Here is a 23,790-nt window from a genome sequence, read left to right on the forward strand (position 1 = left end):
CTGGGTAAAGCTATATTTGCATTTTTAAATTCTGGTCAAAACGACTGAAATAGACGGAAAAAGCAGATTCAGGATAAAAACAGAACCAACAAAACGTACCGTGTGCATGTGTCACGTATGTGACGCTGACCCATTCAAAACCCAGTTCAATAGTCACACCTCTTTTTTTGTTTAAGCCGTGGTTTCAACTTTGAATCCTGCTTTTTTTGTTGCATTGCCATAATATGAAGATTCAACTGCAGTGCCGCCTTGACAAGCGCAGACAAGAGCATGCATTAAGTCCAAATTTGACTTTCAGCAATGAATACATGCTTCCATTATCAAAAGGTAGAAAACACTAATGTTGCACCGTAAGGTTCTGTTTAATTGTAGTTCTTGCATTAGAAATACTGTCAATCAAACTAGAGAAATGTTAGCAGGTACCAAATCTGTACTTTTGATTTTGCTGCTGGGCAACTGTTTTGTATCATCTTCAGAATCTGGATTCTTGAGTCTTGATTCTCACGTTAGCTGTTTTTTCTTCTGCAGAGGGCTTTTACAAAAGGGGCATGTGGAAAACGTCAGCGTCAGGAAACGATAACCCAAGCCCCCAGTCTGGTGAAAAGCTATTTCTTGCCACTTTGTTTCCATGGCAATGCTGATGAGCTGGTTGGTTAGGAGGGGTGGTGGGTTGGTGGGTGGGTTGTGGGGACTTGGGGCCCAGGCCTGGGCATTTTAACAATTTATAAAACTGTTGAAATCAATCTGAGTTTAGGAGATTTAATAAATCTCTCTCACTCGCTCTGTGAGATGAGCAGGAGAGGGAGGGAGAGAGAGAGAGAGAGAGAGAGAGGGGCAACAATGAGGTGGAAAAACAGACAGCGTCAGGGGTAATGCTCATATTGGCTGACACAAGGGAAAAGCAGCTTTTAAAGCGTTTAGCTTTAATTTCATTCAGGAGTGACATAATTGATTTTAATGAGATGTTTATAGAGTGAAGTGCCGGTGTTGCTAAATCATTTGCAAGTCTGCCTGACGGGTACTTGTGAGGCTCACACCGGGGAGAGGCAGAGAGGCACACGAACCTCTGCTGCCAGAAGTCCTCCGGCAAGCCTCCACTCATCTTCACTTCGCTCCTGCACACACAACTGAATACATTTGGCTGCTTATTTTAATTAAGAGCATATTTAATTCATGAAATACTTTCTTGACTTTGACGCCATATTGACTGGAATGCGTCAGCTATATCTTTTAGTCGATTAGTCTTTTAATACCCCCCCCCCCCCGCCCCCACATCATCATGAACTGGGCTATGCCAGCCAAGTCCCAAGAATCCAAGTTTACTTCGACTACCCAACAAATCCTGCTGACATCTCCTGTTCGCAGTATCAGTGCCGTGATTGACTGACAGGGTGTCACATTGCTATTATGAGGTCCCCGTGGGCCTGTGTGGTTTATAGCTGAGAGAATGGATGGCAGTGTGAACATCACAGGGCTGCAGCTCCCGCCTTCAGCACCGAAAGAAAGACTGGGTGCCATGAAGCTGGCAGTCGCACTAAACTCTTTCCCACCCAAACACACACAAGTAGTGTGACTATGTGACTGATTTAACCCTTCATCGGAGTGGTGGCCCCGTGGAGAGAAACTGGTCTTGTGTCTGGTTGTGTTGGCGTGTTCTGTGGTGAGTAATGAGAATGGCGGTTGGAACAGGTTTTTTTTCAGGGTGTAATGGGTCTACAGTGACGTTTCCTGACTCTGGAGATGTAAAAGTCCTCAGTGGAGTGCAGTCCTGACATTGTAGTCTGTTCCTCTCCTGTTTGGTGGCTGATCCAAACCCGACAGCGACGGCTCTAAAGAGAATAGACTGGATGGTTACAGTGTAGAACTGGATCAGCAGCTACCGAAGCAGGTTGAACGGGGTTGGCGCAGGAAGCACATCCTCTGCCGGACCTTTTTGATGATGCCATCGATGTTGGGCGGCCTCCTCAGCACCTTTGTGGTGTGCTAATATTGTGGATCCAGCAGGTGTTGTTGAGTATGATTATGGGGGCAGTGTTGGGGGGGGGGGGGGGGGCTGCTCTTAAAGTCCACTGTCATTGCCACAGTTTGAAGTGTGTTCTGCTCCAGGTTGTTATGGCTGCACCAGAGAGCCAGCTGTTCAACCTCCCATCTGCATGCAGACTCATCACCATCCCGGATGAGGCCGATGACCTTTGTGTGTTGTCTGCAATCCAGCAAGGGGTGCTGCAGCACCCTGAGCACCCTACTTCCAACTCCTGTGGGTTGGTGTAGAGGGAGAAGAACATCCCTGTGGGACACCAGTGCTGATCATCCGGGTGCTGGACGTGATGTTCCCCAGCCTCACCTGCTGCCTCCTGTCTGTCAGGACGTTTGTGGTCCACTGACAGGTGGGGGCCGGCACAGTGAGCTGGATGAGTTTAGAGCATTGGACTTCTGGGATGATGGTGTGCCATGCTGAAGTCCACAAACAGGATCCTTGCATTATGTCCCTGGGGAGTTGACGTGTTGCAGCATGTAGTGCAGTCCCATGCTGACTGCATCATCCACTGACCAGGAGGCAAACGGCAGGAGGTCCAGCAGGGGGGCCAACACCAGTCTCTCAAAGGATTTCATGACCACAGATGTCAGGGTGACAGGCCTGTAGTCACTGAGGCCTGTGATAGAGGGCATATTAGGGTCGGGGATAGCTGAGCGTTTGAAGCAGGAGGGGACTTCACAAAGCTCCAGTGATCTGTGTGAAGATCTGTGTGAAGATGGGGGCCAGCTGATCTGCACTGGCCTTCAGACAGGAGGGCGACACACCATCTGGGCCTAGTGCCTACCTGATCTTCCGTCTCTGGAAAAGCCGAAACAAAGAAGTGACTCGGCAAACGTGACAAATGTAGTTTGTAGGTCACGCAGTGGCTAATGTCGGTTGTGGCTAGTTTTGTTTGTGGCAAAATTGATTCAAAGAGCTTCTCTTTCAAGAGAGCAGAGTAAAAATAAAACGGGATCGTGCAACCCAGCTAATGTGATAGCTTCCCACATTTTGAAAATCTGTCATCACCCCCATTCCCTCAAAAAGTCTGCACTGTCAAGATGGCTGAACGGGTCAATGCTACACATATCGGCGTTTGACTTTGCCTCTGTGAGCAAATACACTGATTGCTGCGATTCCATGAGGGAATCTCCACGCACCAAACACGGCAATCAGACCAGATTGTAAAAGAAAAGGTTTGAAGCACACGCCTGGCTTTTATTATGTTTTTGTATATTTGCACATGTGATGGGATAATGTGGCACTGGCTAGACAAAAGCAATGACCAGAATTTTCCCTACTATGAGATGCAGCTATGAGCCAGTGAAGACACCCTGTTTCTTGACACAGTTGCTGCACCTTATTGAAGGATAACATAATAATTTGTTTGTTTCTTCTTGTCATGTGCATGACCCAAACCAACAATACATTTATCAGACTAACAATTACTCCAAAACCTGATGTATCTTATTGCCCCAAAAAACGATTAAAAACACATCAATGAAAATAGTCCCCATTAAATGCACCATTTACTCCCTTTGAAGTAACATTTGCTAAAAAAACAAACAAACTACAGTATCCAGTTGTTTAAGGAAATTACATGAATTACATTACATGAATAACATGTAATGAGCAGGTTCCCATGAAATTACCAGGAACATTCCTGCTCTCCGGAGCGTGAACCCTTCCGCACCGCCGTGAAGCCACAATCTCCGCTTGTACCCCCAAAAATATAAAAAACGAAACAAGAATGTTTCCTTTCTGCTCTCAAGAAGATGAATTCCCTTAATTTCGGACACTTCATAACATAAGCCGTCTTCTTGTACCACCCCCAGGGTTAACTACAGTGTACACAAGATAGGCAATGGCTGAATTTCTATGTTTTTGTGTGGATGTTCTTGAAGGGATGAACCCTACTGATCTTGGTGATTCCTCTTCTCCAGTGTGCACGAAATACTTGACAGTTTAACATGTAGCATGGCCAATTCTACAATCAGGGTAGGGTTGGTTAGTTCGACACTAACTATGAAGCCAGTGTGGATCAAAGTGGATCGTATCCATCCTGTCACAGCTGCTTGACACCCTTATCTGCAAAATGACACTGCATTTCGGTCTAACACCCAATACGCACTCTTTACAGCCGTTAGGTGACACCCACACCAACACCTTCTTCCAGCACAACCTCGCACCCCTGCGGGCACTCACTGAAGCCTGCCTGAGTTTCTAGAAGGCAAGCTCATTGACTGTCACTGATTTTGAAACCTCTCCGGAGATCTCCAATGCATATAGATCCGGCTACACCCGCACATTCGCGCACCACTGGGGTGTCTTCCCCGCGCCATTACAGCCAAAGAGGCATCTGACGAGGGAGTTCGGGAGTGACTTTTAGCTGCAGGACAATGCTTTTAACGTGCACCTCAAGGCACGATTTCCATGCAACAACTGTGAAGAGCTGTTGTGATTGTTTTTCAATCAAGCGAGACAAACACTAATTAGATTTTTTTTTTTTCTTTTGAGGAACTGCTGGCTTCTTTCATGAAGCGTGGATGACTGGCACTTCTCTGATAGCTGTTTACCATATATATATATATATATATATATATATATATATATATATTAAATTATTGTCTGAGCATTAACCATATCCACAGCCACAGCTTCAACCAGCACAGCCAGGCAGAGCAGCTGCAGCTGTGCTCACAGCCAGTGGCTATATGTAATGAGCAGTAAATGAATAATGTAAAGTGTCACATCGTCTCTCCTTTATGTAGCATCTGCAGAGCATTCCCCTAAACTGGCGGTGTGCATCAAAATTGGACTGGAACAACACACTAACTGCGCCGATGGATCGGGGGAATGCAAAAATATATTGTGAGGAACCACAAAACGTATTGCCAGGGAACGCAAAAGTAGTTCCAAAAAGAATATTCCCACCTGACCATTCGGGGTGTTTCTGAAAGGCTTTCAAGAGTTGACTACCACCCTTTGGATTAAACCAGAGCTGCAGCCAGACAAGTACGTTCTAAAGCCCTATTTTTATCTCATGTCATTAGATTTGCCGAATACTCGTGACTAGGACCAAGCTTTTTCCAAAATACTCTTAAAGCTCACAAATGGCTGGATTATTGGCATATGGAATGTGCGCGCTTGCCATGAAGGGACCTAAAGGTAATAATGGGCTACGGGTCAACATGAAGGAAATGAACAATGTTAACAGTCTACCTATAACTCGGGAATTACCTCCCTTCTCTCCTGCTCCAACCTGCAGATCTCTGGATTCTAAAGTCGCTATTACACATGGACTGCAATAACCTCAGAGCATTTACTGATGGGACACCGAAACAAGCACAAACAACATGACAGGACCTTGTATTGGATCACGCTGTTGTTATTAGTAGTAGCACTAGTAGTAGTAGCTGCAGTAGTAGCACCCTGTTTGGCAATGGTTCATTTTAGTGTATAAATATGTTTAAATTTTCCTTAACATAACTGTATGATTTAGGACAAATGATATTACATATCATTTGTACTATTTGAGTTCAGTAGCTGTTTATTTTCAGTGGAATTTCCTTGAAATAACTATTTAAAAAAAAAAAAATCCAACTAAAAGTTAATCGTCCATTTGTTATTAGAAATGTTACTCTTTTTCATACTATTTATGTGTGCAAAAAACTTTTTTTTTTTTTTAAATGTCATTTCTTTAATTTCTCATTTCATTTGGATGTTTTAATGTTTCCATACCCTTTTATCCCGCGTCTTATGCTGCTGTAACATGTCAGTCTGCAGATGAATGTACCATTCCGACAGACCTCTCAGTCCATTTACACTTTCAAGTTTTTTGGCAAGAAAAAAATTTAATAAAAGCAAATATGCAAATAAATAGGTTAGGTTTAGGTTTTGGGAAGTGCATTTCCGTGTGCCACCCGAATGAATTCTATGTATAGTGTGAATATATTTCCTCTTTTCTCTCTCGACATTTATATATTGTTTGCTGCATAAATCTATTATATATATATATTATATGAGTTGAATGAAATTGTCAGCAGTATGTAAATATAAGTGTTATTTTTCTCATTTTGTTTTATTCATGCTTATTTCATGTTCTAGATTTGTTTTATACTCCTCATAACCCCCCCCCCCCCCCCCCCCCAAGTCTCTTTATCAGTGCATGAAAAGATGCAGACCCATACTGTACATCTGAGTTTTGCAGCCATCATGATATCACAATATTGATATTTCTCTGATTCTGAAAAGATCCCCGCTGCCTGGGAGCGCTCTGATTTGTCGTGTGCTGTATTCCATGTTAATGACGCTCTGCCCCCCCCCTCCCCTCCCACCCCCCTTTCCTCCTCTGTCTCGGCTTGCAGACGGACGCCGCGCTGATGTATGATGCCGTGCACGTGGTGGCCGTGGCTGTGCAGCAGTCTCAGCAGATTACTGTCAGCTCATTACAGTGCAACCGACACAAGCCCTGGCGCTTCGGGAACCGCTTCATGGCCCTCATCAAAGAGGTAGATGTTTCTCTACCTGCTCCCCATTCTGTCTTCCTCCTCGACATACACACAGCCCCTTCACACGGGACAGGCGTGCTCTTCAGGAAAGCAGATCGGAGACGGAATGCAAATAAGGCTGAGGCCGCCAAGAAGGAGGGAATAAACAGAAATGATTTCTCTCTGTATTTATTTATATGGAAATCTTTTTTTTTTTTTTTTCAGTGTTTGTACATACATACTCCCCCAGGCGGGGGCAGCCATCTTGAGCCCTGCTCTCTGAATTTCAGCATTAATCACCCAAGCAAGAAACAAAAACACAACATCATCTAAATTTTTGGTAATTGCCCCACAGTTCGCTGCATTTGCAAAGCTGGAACAGTTAATCCACAGCTTTCTGTCTGCGGAAAGGCCAGGGATTAGGCAACCTATATTTAGGGCTCTCTAACCCTCTGTTCCCCTTTAGTTTGCGGAGATCATGAGACGACTACGAAGAGTTAAGACTTTATAGCGAGGGCTTGTGTGCAAATCGCCACATCAATTTTATTTATATTAAGCTCACAGTTTATTTTCTCATCTCTTCTCTCCTGACCGTCCCCTCATTCCCTCTTTTCTTTACATCTTCTCTCCATCTGCTGCTTTTTTTTTTTTTTTTGTTTTTGGCCTCTTGAAGCTCTCTAAGCCTGCAGTCACCCAGGAGGATGCCAGCGTTTAGAAGACAGCGCTGTTTAGCTCAATGGCTACAGTGCAAACCAGTCACTGGCGATGCTTGTACTCATCCAAAATGATGCTCTGCACGTGATCTTTACGGTGCAACAATCAAGGGATATGAGTCCTTCTTCATATGATGATGTCCCTTGATTGTTTGAAGAGATGGAATGTATATTCGCTCTAATTGGGATTGCACTGCAGATTCGGTGATAATATCCACACGCATGTTAGGAGATATGTTGATGTGCCTGCCTTCTTACCAGTTAGTCGACAACAACAACATCAGATAAGACCATTTGATTAGATTTGATTAATTTGATAATATGCATGGTTTTTTTTTATGTTGTTGCGATCAGTGAAAATACATGAGACCTTTTAGAGTGTCCCCAATTACGAGTAATGAATAAACCGCACTGATTGGTGCACCAGCGTTGATGTGTTACAAATGAATGAAAAAAAAAAAACTGTATGAACAGTATGAAAGGGTGCAACACTGAAAGAAGAAAGAAATGAAATCTGTTCAGATTTCCATGAAATTTGGTATGCATAATGATGCCCCATAGCCCTAACTTCTGGAACCAAAATGTAATGGGCAGATTGCATTGAAATTACACTTCCTCATGACCTACAGGACTATTTTGAAAAATCATAATGTTTTTAATCCCACAATTTGCAGGGGTCTAATAATGAAAACCCACTATGTTGTTTGTTCAGTCCAACCCTTAAATATTGTGGGAAATAATGAACACGACAGTCTCTACTTAGATTTTGTCAAACTACAGTACTGTGCGAAAGTGTTAGGCGGGTGTGAAAAAATGCTGTAAACTAAGAATGCTTTCAAAAATGTGTTAATAGTTTATTTTCATCAATTAACAAAATGCAGCAAATGAACAGAAGAGAAATCTAGATCAAGTCAATATTTGGTGTGAGCACCCTTTGCCTTCAGAACAGCATCAATTCTTCTAGGTACACTTGCACAGAGTTTTTGAAGGAACTCGGCTGGAAAGGTTGTTCCAAACATCTTGGGAGAACTAACCACAGATCTTCTGTGGATGTAGGCTTCTTCAGATCCGTCTGTCTCTTCATGTAATCCCAGACAGACTCGATGATGTTGAGATCAGGGCTCTGTGGGTGGGCCATACCATCACTTCCAGGACTTCATGTTCTTCTTTACGCTGAAGATAGTTCTTAATGACATTGGCTGTATGTTTGGGGTCGTTGTCCTGCTGCAGAATAAAGTTGGAGCCAATCATTAGCCTCCCTGTATTTCTCAGCATTGAGGGCACCATTAATCCTGACCAAATCTCCAACTCCATTCACAGAAATGCAGCTCCAAACTTGCAAGGAACCTCCACCACGCTTCACTGTTGCCTGCAGACACTCATTATTGTACCGCTCTCCAGCCCTTCGGCGGAACAAACTGCCTTCTGCTCCAGCCAAATATTTCAAATTTTGACTCATCAGTCCAGAGCACCTGCCACCATTTTTCTGCACCCCAGTTCCTATGTTTTCGTGCATAGTTGAGTCGCTTGGCCTTGTTTCCATGTCGGAGGTATGGCTTTTTGGCTGCAACTCTTCTACGAAGACCACTTCTGGCCAGACTTCTCCAGACAGTAGATGGGTGTACCTGGGTCCCACTGGTTTCTGCCAGTTCTGAGCTGATGGCACTGCTGGACACCTTCCGATTTCAAAGGGAAATAAGCTTGATGTGTTTTTCATCTGCTACACTAAGTTTCCTTGGCCGACCACTGCGTCTACGATCCTCAACATTGCCCGTTTTCTTTGTGCTTCTTCAAAAGAGCTTGAACGGCACGTCTTGAAACCCCAGTCTGCTTTGACACCTTTGTCGGGGAGAGAGACCTTGCTGATGCAGTATAACTACCCTTGCTGTGCTCAGTCTTGTCGTGGTGTAGGACGAGTGACATGAAACTGTCTTCCACAGCCTCACCTTGGTAGCAGAGTTTGGCTGCTCCTCACCCAGTTTTAAGCCTCCTACACAGCTGTTTCTGTTTCAGTTAATGACTGTGCTTCAACCTACATGTGAAATTGATGATCATTAGCACCTGTTTGGTACACCTGATTATAATCCTGCAAAATCCCTGACTTTGTGCAAGTATACCTATAAGAATTGATGCTGGTTTGAAGGCAAAGGGTAGTAACACCAAATATTAATTTGATTTAGATTTTTCTTTTGCTCTCTCACTTTGCATTTTGTAAATTTATAAAAATAAAAAAAATATTATTTACATTTTTTGAAAGCATTCTTAGTTTACAGCATTTTTTCACACCTGCCTAAAACTTTTGCACCGTACTGTATATATGGGAACCTTTGCTGAATTACTGTTGTACGTTAGAACTGCTCATATACCCCATAGTCATCATAGCACGCATTAATAGGAATCAGTTTTAGTGGACACAAATGATTAAAATACAGTATATCCTTGTTTTACTGGGATCACTTTGGAACACCTTCATAGACCTCTTGAGGTCAGTTGCCCCCAGTTTCAGAACCACTTTGTTGGCTAAAGTGCAGTTCTTTGTATTAGCTCTCACCCTTCAGTGCCTCTATCCTAGAATCTTTGGCTGGACCTTAAAAGCCCTGCCTCGAAGGTTTCAGCAGTTGAACCACAGGGTCAGTGGGCTGGTATTGAACAGTTGATGTTGGGTGCTTTGCTGTGGGGCACAGAAGACAAAAGGTCAGCACAGAACTGAACTGTGACCTGTTCGGATCAAGTCAGCCCCTCTAAAATCAAGGACACACTATGCCTGTGATAGAATAATATCTTCCACTTGATGTTCAAGCTGTTTTTACTGGTTCTGTCCAGAAGTAGCTTTTGTGCTGTGTTTTCTTTTGCTTTTTTCTGACATTCACCAAAAATGTTGTTTTCTGCAAAGACAAATGTTTGAGTTATTAGTAATTTTGGGCACAACACTGGCTTCACAGCACAATGAAACTCAACCATTCATTAAATAAAAGCTGTCAAAGGTTTTGTAGATCTGAAAATAGAAAACTGAGCACATAAGCTTTTGCTTCAATTGGAATTTTGGTGGTGCTATACAGATCAGGAGGATGACAAAAATCAAAAGGAATTGTCATTCGAAGAGCATGGCTATGCATACCAAATATCATGGTAATCAGTCAAGTAGTTACTTACTAAATGTGATTTAAAAAGCAGGCTTGCAAGTGGAAATATTGGTCTGGTGGTGGTGCTAAAGGAAAGGCTAAGGGGTCACCAAAAACCACCTGATCTGTCCGCTGAGGATAATGAATGTCCACAGCAAACTCTGTGGATGCTGGTCATTTGTTCTTGATATCATTTGTCCTGAGGATGACATTCAAGGATGGATTACCAACCAGGCAATGCAGGCACTGCCCTGGGAACCCAGCACTCCAGGGGTCCTGAAAGCCTTTTTCAGATTCATTTGAATCATGTTTAAGAGAGACCACTTGACCCAAACATCAACTGACATGATAGAGGCATCGAGGCGGGTCCTGCTTCATTACCTGACCTTGAGGTCCTGTCTTGAAGAGGATCCCAGGGCCAAGTTATTTGGCAAATTAATGGATTAAAATAAATTGACCAGACAGCAAATCTGGGGCCAGATAGTATTCTCACATTGACCAACTGGTCACATTTGATAGAGAGTAGGAGGAACAGGGTTAATCAGATCATGGGAAATGAAAAGGGTTCATCCTCAGTGGAGCATGAATGTGCCCAGTAAGTTCCATGGCAATCCATGCTAGAGGTTTTGATATTTTTTAGTTTACAATTTTAAATCTTGACCTGACGTGCATGTTGTTGCGGTGACATGAGACACCAAAATCTGCAGGAATCCTCCTCTGGGCACCATGAATATCCATTCCAGATTTCCAGGCAAAATGGCCAGCAGTTGGACAAAAAAAATCTGTTTGTAGCAGTTGACAGATATACCTCCCCCACCCCCACATTTCTTGGTAATAGTAATTCAGAACAATCCCCATTAGAGTAACATATCCTTGTATCTGTGAACAGCACTGGTATCAATGGAGAGGCATTCAGACTCTGAGTCAAAGTAGTGACAAAAGCTTTCTAGCGACTGTACTGACTGAGCTTCCAGATCTGTGACTCCCACTCATCTAACTAAGGATAGGTCCTGAAGCCCCAGTCTTCCAGTCACAGCGGCACTGCGACGATTTTCTGAACCTGAGAAAAAGCCTCCCCTGCTCCGAGCCACTTTCATGCCACGTTGTATCCTATCAAACCCCTAAATATCTGTAAAGATTGGGTAATTGCCTTCCCACTGTTACAAATGTAGCCTCAGAGTCTGTGTAGGCACCCCCTACCCGGGGAAAGACTGTACAAACAGGAACGGTGCGTGAAAGAGGGAGAAATGGAACGAGTGTCTCCCCCTTTGACTGCTTTACCTCAAACGCTGACATCAAAAACGTGTTTGAAAGCGGAGATGTAGACTTGATGCCGACGGTTGAATGTCTTCTCTGATATTCATTGTGTGTGTGTGTGTCTCTCTCTCTCTCTCTTTGTGTAGGCCCACTGGGATGGCCTGACCGGGAGAATCACTTTCAACCGGACCAATGGCTTGAGGACAGACTTCGACCTCGATGTCATCAGTCTCAAGGAGGAGGGGCTTGAGAAGGTTGTGGCTCTTTTTATGCATGTGTGTTTGTGCACTTATGAGTCCACCTGGTTTGAAAATGTGATGATGAGATAAAACACATAAAAAGATCAAAACACAAATAACCAATATGCTGTAAAAACCCCCATTAAGTGAGGGGTTTCAGGCAACTCCGGCAGCCATATAGGAGGTCCACAAGTTTCATGGGCAACAAAGGCATATAGCATGTCTAAACGTATTGTAGGCATACAAACAGAATGAAATACAAATAGCATTTTATTTGTGGTGTTTGCTGGAGCCTTCAGAATCTGGAATCTCTAAATAGACTTTCTCTTTAGATCTAAGACACTTTAAAGCCTCATTTTGCTCAATTATCACACTGCCAAGTCAGTTGTGGACACCAACAGTAAAAAAAAAAAACAGGAGTTTGTTTATGAAAATGACCTTTTTAGAGCAGAGAGTGCTCTTGGGTGAGAGACTGAACCCTAAGTTGCTCCCGATGGGCATGGCGTAAATGGGTGAATGAAAGGCAAATAATGAAATTGTCCACCAAGGTACAGAAGTGCTGTATATGTGCAGTCCATTTGACTTTGACTGTGCCGTGCCAGCGCTGGGGGCTCATTGAAACGAGAAATTACATTCCATCAGTTTACTTTTAGGGATCCAGCAAGGATCCAAAAGTGTGTCTTAGCTGTCCGCATGAACGTAAACACAACGACAGAGGAGTGCGGACCCCATTTTACTTTAGAATTTTCTGCTGGAACTCAACGCACTGCAACTTCAACGTCTAAACAAACTTCAAACCTTTAACATCGGCTAGAGCGCATCATATCATGGCATGTCACGGCATACAGTGTACGTCAGCATGTGTTTAAACGGATGCATCTGGCGGTTTACATCTTTTCCTAGGGATGGCATCTCTCCGGTGTTGAGCAGTCAATTTAAAATTCATGAGATTATCAGCTGGAAGAGAACCTGCTAACGCCGCCGATACAAATGATATTCTCGGATGCAACCGCAAACACTTCACACTTCAGCATCCTCACCGGTGCTCACCTCTGAGCAGCTCCTGACCTCTGGTCTGTGTTGCTGTGTGCGCCTGCACCTCCATGAATAATTTACTCTATTAATAAAACCCCCTTCAGAAGCCCTCCAGCCTCATGAAGCCTGAATTAAAGAGTTGATTTGCAATTACAAAGCCTATCTCGGGCCCTCGCGCGGGGGCATCAGAGGAGTGAGTGGCTGGTGTGGGTTGGGTTGTTTGTGGTCCCTTCTAGTGATGCTCAGGGCGGTGGGGTTAGAAGGGGTTGGCGGGGGGGGGGGGGGGCTGAGGGGGAGGCTTGGGTGTGGAGACTTGGGGGAGAGCTGAGAAAGGACAAGAGAAGCCTTGAGGCACGATCTGATAGCATTACCATCCTCTTCTTCCTCCTTTCTTTCCCAGCATGCCACCCCCCCCCCCCCCCCCCCTCCTATCAGCCCTCCTCAGCATTCTCCACCGACCCTCCAAAAGGCCACAGGGCCAATCCAGAACCGAGATCATCTCTAACATTATTCCCTGTGGGACTCTAGAAGAAAGTGCCCACTAACAGTGTTAGGGGTTCACATGGCTGTCAACTGTGTCCTCAGGGTGCGGCACATTTTTCCCTGTATGTATTTGGAATAGAAAGCAGGGGGGGGGGGGGGGGGGGGTTGTTGTCTCTACCAGCCAACAACAGCCCTAACCATACTGTACCTACCATATACAGATATTGTAGTACTATAGGTTGTCACAGCGTATTTTAGGGTCTGGCAGAGTTGCCCAATATTGACCTTCTTGTTTGGCAATAGGGTTGTCTCTGCAGAGAATTTAATTTTCCAATCAGAAAAAAAACAAACAGAATTCGTGGTTACTTTGGTGGAAGTATTCCCACTGCTGAATTTTACATGTATCTATCTGTCCTGGAACCAGTCACAAGAAACTTAAACAAGTGTATTTTGTTTTACAGATTGGTACCTGGGACCCTCCAAGTGGCCTGAACATGACGGACAACCAGAAGGGGAAGACAACTAATGTCTCTGATTCCTTATCCAATCGATCCCTTATCGTATCCACCATACTGGTACTGGTATTTTTTCCCAATGCATCTATTAATCTAATCTTGTTTTCTGAGCTGTTGCACCACATATTGTTTTCACGTTTTCCTTTTCAGCTGTTAAGCAGCTTTTGCATTGTGGTTGCATGTTGTGTTGTGTAGCATACTGTCCATTAGGAGTGCGCATCTCGCCCTTATAAGACGATCCGATACATATCTACATACATGGGCTACGATACATTTAAATACAGTCTGACACAGTTCTTATCATTTGTTTAATGTAGGCATCAATTTTACTGTATATTTCATAAAAGGCCAGGGAATCCCGAGTGTTTCTGTTGCTCAAACAGACCGACAACAAATTCTGTAACAACAAGCAGCGTTCAAGATGAGTGTTAGTCGCCTACGTGACACGTTTCCTCAAACAAGACTCCAAAGACTAATCAAACGGGTATGTTTTGATGGAAAACTACACAAACGCGCCTACGAGGACAGCTACCTGTCATCTTGCTGTTTTCAACAGCTGTTGTTACTATGACAACAACGTTCGCCAGAAAGACGCCAGTTAACAGGGTCACTTGTTTAACCAAAACACCTGCATAGGCTTTATCATGCTGTCTCACCAGGAGAGGGTTGAGATATGTCGTGCTACCACGGTACTTCACCGCTGTTCTTTTCCTTGCTCCTCATGAAATACAAATGTCTTCCAAATTTTAGATTCGCAAGCAACACTACACTAACGTTACTCTCGTGACGCGAGAGTCTCTCGTCGACCTTTGGCCTTTTTACGAGAGCGGAGGCGCTGTGCAGAATTAGCATCAAGGCTTCAGTCAACCGGTTTGCAGCTTTAGAATGGGGCCATCGACCGGTTCATGGTACATTTAGATCCGGAGGTCCGCTTATCGGTGTAGCTGCATCTTTAAAGTTCGAGCCGGATTCTGATACATATGGGTGAATCGTCACACTCAGTGTCTTACGGTGTCCATCAACACATAACTCTACTTAAAAGTTTGCGGAGCTTTCGACGGCATCTCACAGTCTTCTTCAAAACCATCAAAAGTTGGCTCATGCAACATTGTGTGACCTAAGTACCTAACTTCAGTCACATGAATTAGCGTACAGTCTGCAAACTCGGGACATGATAGCACTCCACAACAGGACTCCTGGTTGCTTTCCAGGGTTCTCGGCGACATGTAATGAAGCCATCATGTGTGAAGCCTGTGAGAAACAGTGCATTTTCGGCCCTCTAGCGGGTTCGTTCAGTCCTGTTTGGTACAGCGTGAAGGCCAGAGGAAAGACGTGGCTAAAGCCTAGTGCAGACTAAAGACCGTGGAGCACAATCTGCCTTCGTCCACACTTTAAATTACGAGACAGACGTGTATCATAGCCGAAACCAAGGTGTAATTGTAGTTTGAGCACCACTGAGGTGAGATGAGCAGTATTGAATCACATTGCAACTGCCTTTGAGCCTGCTGTTATTGATACACATGTAAACAAGGAAATAAATAAGGTTTATGAATTGAACTTGCAGTGAATTTGGAAAGCTATGGAAACCCCATGGTCAGGTAGGTTTTACTCAGCACAGTTACCCCACCCAGCGCAGAGATAGGATGCATGCAGAAGGAAGCAGAATGCAATTGTTGGCCAATGGGAGGTTTATTTCACCGTGCACACACTGACCCATTCGGTAAACATAAACCCTGATGATGTTATCTAACAGGATTCCAGAGTGATGAAGTCTGCAAAAATCAAACAGTTGCCTCTTGGTGCCAGTTTGGGCTGACAATGTGCAAATTAAATGTTGCAGCTTTAAATGCCTGTTTATAGCCAAATCAAATTGCAATGGTTCTTTATGTGGGACCAATTGTAGAAGGCTAGAACAGCTCTCAGCCATAACAGACTTCCTCCAAAGATGTCATTATTTTTTTTATTTTTTTTTTAAGCTTTTCCTCTTGAAAAATCCTTCAGTCCTTGCTTTGCCTGAGCTGCCCCTTTCAGTTCAGAGCGCTTTCTGGGGATGCCGCTCTCCGACTCAGTTGAAGTGGAGTAGCCCCAAAGCACTGCACTCCCAAATTGCCAGTTGACTTCACCCCTGCTCCCACCGAATTCTAATTTGGGGCTGTCAGGCAGGGAAAACTGATTGATCGTCAAATAAGATTTCATGGTTTATGGCTCTGCCTGCTATCAACCAATTTATCAGGCACGGTGCCTTATTGTCTCTCTGGCTAGTGGTGCCAAAAAAAAAAAAAAACAAGGACTTCAGACAATTCTGTGATTACACACATAATCATAACACTTTCTTTTATGCTAATTGTGTTAATTTTTTTTTTTTTAGATTATACGTCTTAGAAGTCAATCAGCAAAGTTCAATAAAGATCATTTAGATCATAATGTTTCGATATGAAGTTAACGGAAAATGAAATTGCGCAGTTAAACGAATAAGTAAAATGTTTGATTTTCTTAAATATCCGAATATTCCGATCCTTAACCTTACCGATCTCTGCGTGTTATTGTTTTCCGCCCAAGACGACTGTGATTGGTTTAAAGAAAAACCCCCTATACCATAATGACATTGAGTCGAGCGAGTGCTTTGGCACGGCATAGGTCGTTTTTCGAAGCGCGCCGGGGGGGCAGCTGTTCGGGCCAGCGAGTCGGCTGCTCGGCACAGGCCTCCGGCCCTGCTCAGTGCAGCAGCACGTGTCGGTGAGGGAGGGTGTGGGAGGGGCTGGCGGTCTCTCAGGGAGCCCAGCCTCGATGGCCACCTCCTAGTTGTCCCTGTCAGCACGGGCATGAAAGGCCACAGCGGGATACCAAAAAAGAGATACCAACGAGTTTACAATGTGCTAGTGATGCACACATGATATTAACTTATCAAAATTGCAATCAATCAACTGAATTACCACTCATCAGAAAGATATTAGCTTCACTTATTGCCACATCGTGGATGGAAAGCTTTTGTTGCTCGGCCACTGAAGCAATCTGCGACTTGTTTGCTCACCGCAAACCTCGTGCGCTTGCGCGTTATGAACGTATGCATGCCTACACTCACACAAACAGAAACGCGCAGAAGCGAGCCAAATTAGAGACATTTATGATCCTGTTATTCAGGAGGCAAGCCTAAAAAAGAAAAAAATAACAATATCAAGTAAATTGCGGGTTGTCATTATTTATCGTGGGCCTTCTTTCCTTCCGCGCGTGCTGTGAAGTGATTGGATTGCAGTTATTAGCGAAGACTCTCTGCGGGTGTAATTGTCATATCAGGGCTGAGTCATGGGGAGACGTGTGATGGCTGTGAGCGGCGAGGAAAAGAAGGGAGGGCTGACAATAATTGGGTTTGTTACATTTGATTGATGCACACTTTCATCCGGCTTCTCATCATTTTCTCAGGGATTATGTACTATAAAACATGATGTAATTACTGTAGAGATCTTGGCCTATCAACAGTTTATCTACTTTGGAAATCACTCCCGTAATGTTGCCGTGGAAATGAAGTATCCTTTAGGCTAATGGCTGGAGCTGCAGATAATATACTGTGTAATGTCTTAAAGAGAGCAAGGAGCAGGCCTGCTTCCACTTGCACGGAAACAACCCGTGTTTTATTAGTCATTGCTGGGGAATAGTACAGAGCTACCTGCCTGCAGACTGCGATACAATGTGCAAACTCAGGGTTAGTGTGGCAAAAACATTTTACCGTGCGTTCATTCGAAAGTGAGCTCTGTTGCGAAGCAAAAAGGCAAAAAAAAAAGAAAGAAAGATGCCCAGCAGTTTAGGCAGTACGGGGGCAGCGCGTGCCTTATTATAGGCGTCACATTTGATGACGAAATATCTGCTGAAAGTACATCATATCATTTTTTATCAATTCTGTCTGTGGCTCTCAGTCCCAAGTCCTTTGGCTCACAAATGTATACTTTCATTTTTATTTTAACTCAGTAATTTCCTAAAAACAGCTGGCCACTGTTATTTTTTTTATTTTTTTTTATCAAACGTTACTCAGGAGGCAGGAGGAAATCATGCATTTGTTGGGGACTATTTTCTATTTTCAGTGTTGGATATTCAATGACGTTCGGCGCACTAGTGAGTGTTTGGGGCAGTCAAAATAAACAACAGTGTGTGTGTGCGTGTGTTCATGGTGATGAAGGAACATGTCACCCAGTGCGACAGTGTGGCTCATTGATGTGTTTTTTAATAAATGCAGCTCTATGGCACGGAGGAAGGAGATATATCCGGCTTTGGATACACACACACACACACACACACACACAATACTTGCCCGTAGATACATTCGCTGTTGGTTTGGCTCTGCACACAGGATTTGTTGACAATAAATCTTTATTTAAAAAGATATTACACGGCTACAGCCACCTTCTCGTGTGTCATTTTACCCGTAAACGCTGATGTACATTCTATGCACTGTGGGGAAAATATTAGAAAAGACTAATATTGATTTTTAAGTAGCTCAGTGCCATTGTCTGCATCATGATAGTAACACAGCCCGCTGTACTTTCAAGACACGTCACAAACCAGATGCTTGAGTCCGTAAAATGTATATATTTTCTATCAAAATCTGAGTTAAATTTCTCGTAGTGCAGGGATGAGCGGACAGGCTCGTCTTCGTCAGTAGGTGTTCAAGTGTGTCACGCGTTGCAAACAGATGTGAGCGACAGATGTGGAAAAAGGAATTAATAAATGGGGCCGGCTGCATCGAGCGCAGGATCACACTGGCAAACAAGTACCGTAAAGGCTCATTAAGCTAAACGCCAAAGCTATCAAACATATGTTTTCAATGTAACATCCTAACCAGACTGTAATACATTTTTTTGGATAGTGATGTGGATGACATGCAGCACAGCCCCCCCCCCCCCCCCCCCCCGTAATACAATTATATTGACTGGAATATCATGGAAGAGAATCAGACAGTAGCTCTTATAGCTGACGTTAACGTATTGTCCTCTGGCATAAAAATAAAACATTTCCTTTAGCGTCTTCCTTTGCTATGTTCAAGCCAATGGGCGGTCTTCCATCACGCCACTGCATGTTGAGAGCGCCCGGAAGATTCGCTTTGCTCTCCGCTACAGCCACACTGCATGGACGGGGATCAATAATACTAAAATAAATGTTTCACAATGTCTCAAATGAGGCAGCATCATTTGTTTTTTTATTGCTTTTTTCCTGAGGCATAAAATCTATTGTTTTTAATTTGTTGGAGAAGAATGGCTCTTGATTTTGTGTTTAACACCTCTACAGAGAGGCATGGAAGTGGCATAGCTTTAATCAGGTTTGCTTTACAGAGATATACTCGGGCTCTCCTTCACTCTCTCTTTTCTAATTAAAGATGCACTGGCCTCCGTCTGCAGCCAGCCTTGCTGCAGGACACGGGAGGGGAAGGAGTGTGTTTACGTTCGTGTGTACGTGTATTCGGGGTGGCGGCAAGGGGACATCACCTAGAAGACCCTACACATGCACACTTGTTACTCATACCATCGCGTCGACCCACACGGCGTGCCAAAAGGGACAAATGTCATCAGAGGCTATGGAAGTCAAAAACACAGCCGAATAATTTTACTAATAATCATTTCTGATTTAACATTGCACATTTCTCAAGTTGGTTGGCTCACAGCTTCCAAAAGAATTATCTAAACTGACGCAGAAAATCGAAAGAGATCCTGCTTTTGAGTCCCTATATCAGTGATACTCAACTCGCAGCGCCAAATCTTAGCATGCTAGCCTGTCAGCGATCTGTGCAGGGGGCGGAAGCGGTGACACTCGGTTTCCAAAAAGTTCATGTACAGCCGACCTGCTCTGGGAACAAGGGAGAGGTTTGCCTCCGCGGCTTTCTGTCAGAAAGCCTTTCCGACACAAAGACTTTCCCCGGGGAGACTGCTGTTCGAAACCAAACGCTGACTTATTATTTTAACCCAAACTATGACCTTTTCCTAAACCTAACCGAGTAGTTTTGGTGTTAACAAAAACAATTTTAACCACGCGTTAGAAAGGCTTTCTGGCAGAAAGGCCTGAGGCCTATTAACGTTTGTTTATTAAGTGGCCCCCAGGCAAAGCAAGTTGAGTATCCCTGTCCTTTCTCTGTACACCTTAGCTACTGCACTACCCATGATGGATAGCATCTTTTTTTTTAAGGTCAACACAGACAGAAGTGGAGTCTTAAGAACATGATTATGTGTGCATGTTGCACAGAGAACAAATGTAAACTTACAGTAGTTACAGTACAGTGGTAAAGTTACAAAAACAAAAACATTGACTTCAAGATAAATCAAAGCAAAACGAAATGATTTCAAATGTATTTTGTCGATTGATTGGAGGTGCTGTAACAGACGACAACTTTAACCTTATTATAAATCAATTTATATTATTTAACTCACTGTATTTTTTTTACTGTGGTAACATTCGTTGCCTCTGGTAGATTGCACGCACTGTGCATCAGCAACACATGCCACTGTTTTACGTAATCTTATTGGGCAATGTTCTCATGTGTCAGATTATGTACTTCACTGGGCCTGTGTTGATACGATTAATTGGGATTAAAGCATGTGAATAGTAGCTGGAGAGCCACGCTGCTTGAATCGCACCATGCCATGAAATATTCTTTTGAACGGCACCTCTTTTGAAGCTGTAATTCATAAAAGACAGATATGGCTAAATCTCTGTCGGTCAGTGTGTTGGCCCAAGTCAAACCAGAATAATCAAATTGCATGAATTATTGCATAATTTCAGGGATTGGAGGAGTGGAGGCTTTGGAGCTGACTAATAATCATATTTTGGGTCAGTACAGCATAAACCAAATTGATATTTACTCTTCTGCCTTTGCTCCTGAATTTCAAGTGAAAGCAGTGAGGTCTGGTGTATTTTGTGAAAAGTAACACTTCTCTCATGTTGTGGCAACCTATCCAAAAAAAAAAAATGAAAACCCCTCCATGCACCATTTCCAGTTCCACAGATGGAAGATAAGAGCTTTTATAATGTCCAGAAAGACTCACAGCTATTGCTGATTGTTCCAGTGAGAGGTGCTCTTTGTTAATGTGCCCGGCGACTGTTTATGATAATTACAGTCTTTCACAGTTGACAGAAGGTGAGAGGTCATAAGCTGCTAATGGGCTCCCAATAGCTTCTTTGTGCTCGACATGCTAGATAACAGTTGTTCCGCCAGTTAACACGGCAGCAAATAGAGGCTGGGAGAAAATTGTCAAGTAATAAAGAGAGGAATTAAATTACAATTTAAATGGGCTGAGGAGGGGATTTTGCTGTCGGAAGGTGCTTTCAGGGATGTAAGAATCAAACCAATCAAAAACAGAAGCAGAAATGTCCAACCATGTCTTGGCCTTTCTGTATGCGTGTTTGCACTGCAAGGTTGGACGCAGAGCACACTGCAGAGGCAAAGTGTGGCGTCACTTTACATCACCAACGGGCAGCGGGTACTGCAGCAAGACAGCAAAGACTATTTGGCAATTATCAACCCAACAGGCAGGGATGGGTGTGGGTGCATGAAACCGTTTTCGTCCTTTTTATCCATCGCTGGTATCTATCATGGGCGGCTGTCTCTCGTTGGCTGTGCATTGAAAGGTCGTGGAAAAACCCTACCAGTGACTGTGTGCAGAGGGCCTAAGACGTTCATTTAAAAACAAGCGTTCGGCAGAATCAACGTCACGTAGGCCAATCGGATCGAGAAGAAGAACCTTGTTTACCTTTTACCGGCATATTAGCAGCATGGCTAGCAAATGCCGGCAGCGTGAATGACTCAAAACTCGAAGGAGCGTAACGTTATGCTTCACGTGTAGTCTTTGGCCTTGCGCGCCAGTTTAAACCACGCGGTCATGACAGGCCTCGTATCCTGGATACTTATAGAAAGTAAACGTGTGTTTTTTAATCTGTCGATGCGGACATACTAGCAGGGTTAAACACAACAGCAGGGTCACAACATAACTTCACACAAACGGGCCACGTAGCGCCACTCTCACGCCGCCACAGCCCTGCGTTAATCGCCGGATTCAGTCTGAATGCGGCCTAACTGTGATGGTGGGCCACGCTTGCAACGACGCAACCCATGCAAAGAGAGCCGCATCCAGATAAGCTCTATTACGCCTTGCAGACTATTGTCACTGTGTTTACATTGTGTCATCGGCTGCGATAGAGAGCGGGGGGGGGGGGTTAGGGAGCAGCAGGTTGGCAGCGGAGATGTCTTTGTTAGATGCGTGTTACTGGAAAGGGAGATTACTGAGCCTTCCGTCAAGTTGTCTTCACCCTCGACAATCTCCGCCCCTGCACATCAGGAAGTTGTAGGACAAAACTCAAAACAGCTGATTTGATTCACAATTTGTATCTCCAAAGTAAGTAAGCAAGCAAAAAAACTTTGAGTTAGGAGGTTTCACTTTCGCCCACTCTTCTTCCGAGCAGGACTCAAATTCAATACCAATATCTGAGGGGAGAAATAACCCTCGAGCTTGCATATTTGAAAATGAAAACATGAAAAAAAAAAAAAAAATGACACCCCCTCTTCCTTCACCTAGACTCTAATAACGGCAGCATCGGTGAGTGTTGTCCTTGCACACAGTAATAAAAGTCCCTAGAAAACTACCTGTGTGGATTTAAAAAAAAACGAAAAAAAAAAAAAAAACCCTGGCATGCTCCCCACCACTGAAGCAGGGTCTCAGTTACCATGGCGATGGAAAGAAAGGCAAACACTGCTCCTCCCTTGGATGGGTTTAGACGCTCTGCAACGAATGTGTAGGAAGAAAGCCAACCGCCGCGGACGCGTCACACCTGCAACACACAACACACTGCTGTCACGTCTGAGTCGGTGTCGCAGCTGACCTGGCTGCCCCTTTCTGCTTCATTGGCGGCTAGGTCCCGTACGCGGGCTCATTTTAAACGCCGTCATAAGGCGGCCACGGAGGCGTTTGTACATTTCACGACTACATGCCTGTACAAACAAACACCAGGGTTGTTTTGGCGTTTGCGCTGGCATGTCTCGACGTCACAGGCGCTCTGGTATTGATCTGTAAGTTTTCTGCTCTTTCATCACGATTGCATCAAGCATCCTCGCAGCTTCTGAGGTATAATGTAGCAGCACACGAGCTACAGTAGGTTAACATGTTATATACCGAGACCACGAATAACTGAACCATGGTCTCGCATGTATAAACGTGTCTCTACGAAACAGCGGTGTGATCAGTTCTCACATGGGCACGTGATGACAATTCACATGCTATAGTTATGGTTGACGTAGGTGTGCCTCTAAATATTTCACATGAGAAATGTAGTGTTTCACATGTCAACAATTCCACATGTGCTTTTTGTAATGGCCAATTAGGATGCCTAATTATAATAAGGTGTGAAACAGCATTAATGTGATTATATATATATATATATATATATATATATATATACTTTTTGGTGAGGGGGCGAAAGCTTTGCACGTCATGTCACACACAAAAGTTCTTTTTCGCATGTTGCCTTTGTACGCATTTACGTCGCATTTGCATCTCTTGCGTCACACATAGGCGTTTGTGGGTTAACGTGTGACGAATATTCGGATGACATAGAAACATAATGTACATGAATTCCACATGTTTTTCTTTTTATGTGTGTATGAAAGTATAAATATATGCTATAGAGAAATATAAGGGGGGGGGGGGGGGGGGGTCACAAAGATATGGTTTTATATCTTTGATATAAAAGGTTGTATTAAGAAAGCTGTCACGCTGTTGTATCTTTTCTTCTATCCTCACAACACTGTGCAGTGAAATTATTATCATCAACGTTTGTCTACTACACACCATTACAAGGCAAATTTATGGTATACTACTAAAACAGCCTTTTTGTTGGGCCTGCCACTACTAGTGAAAAGAACAGTTTGTTTGCCCCCCCCCCCCCC

The 23,790-nt window shown here is 43.9% G+C and overlaps 1 protein-coding gene across 2 annotated transcripts in view; it reads left to right on the forward strand.

Moving 5' to 3' along the window:
- Positions 1-23,790, forward strand: part of grik2 (glutamate receptor, ionotropic, kainate 2) — a 207,132-nt gene that overhangs the window by 118,867 nt on the left and 64,475 nt on the right. For both annotated transcript variants that reach the window (XM_070911928.1, XM_070911929.1), the window contains exons 7-9: positions 6,385-6,528; positions 11,746-11,853; positions 13,818-13,931. In XM_070911928.1, the coding sequence (XP_070768029.1) occupies positions 6,385-6,528; positions 11,746-11,853; positions 13,818-13,931 (366 nt within the window). The remainder of the gene's footprint in view (positions 1-6,384; positions 6,529-11,745; positions 11,854-13,817; positions 13,932-23,790) is intronic.

The sequence above is a fragment of the Enoplosus armatus genome, chromosome 9, assembly GCF_043641665.1.
Source record: "Enoplosus armatus isolate fEnoArm2 chromosome 9, fEnoArm2.hap1, whole genome shotgun sequence".
Lineage (NCBI taxonomy): Eukaryota > Metazoa > Chordata > Actinopteri > Centrarchiformes > Enoplosidae > Enoplosus > Enoplosus armatus.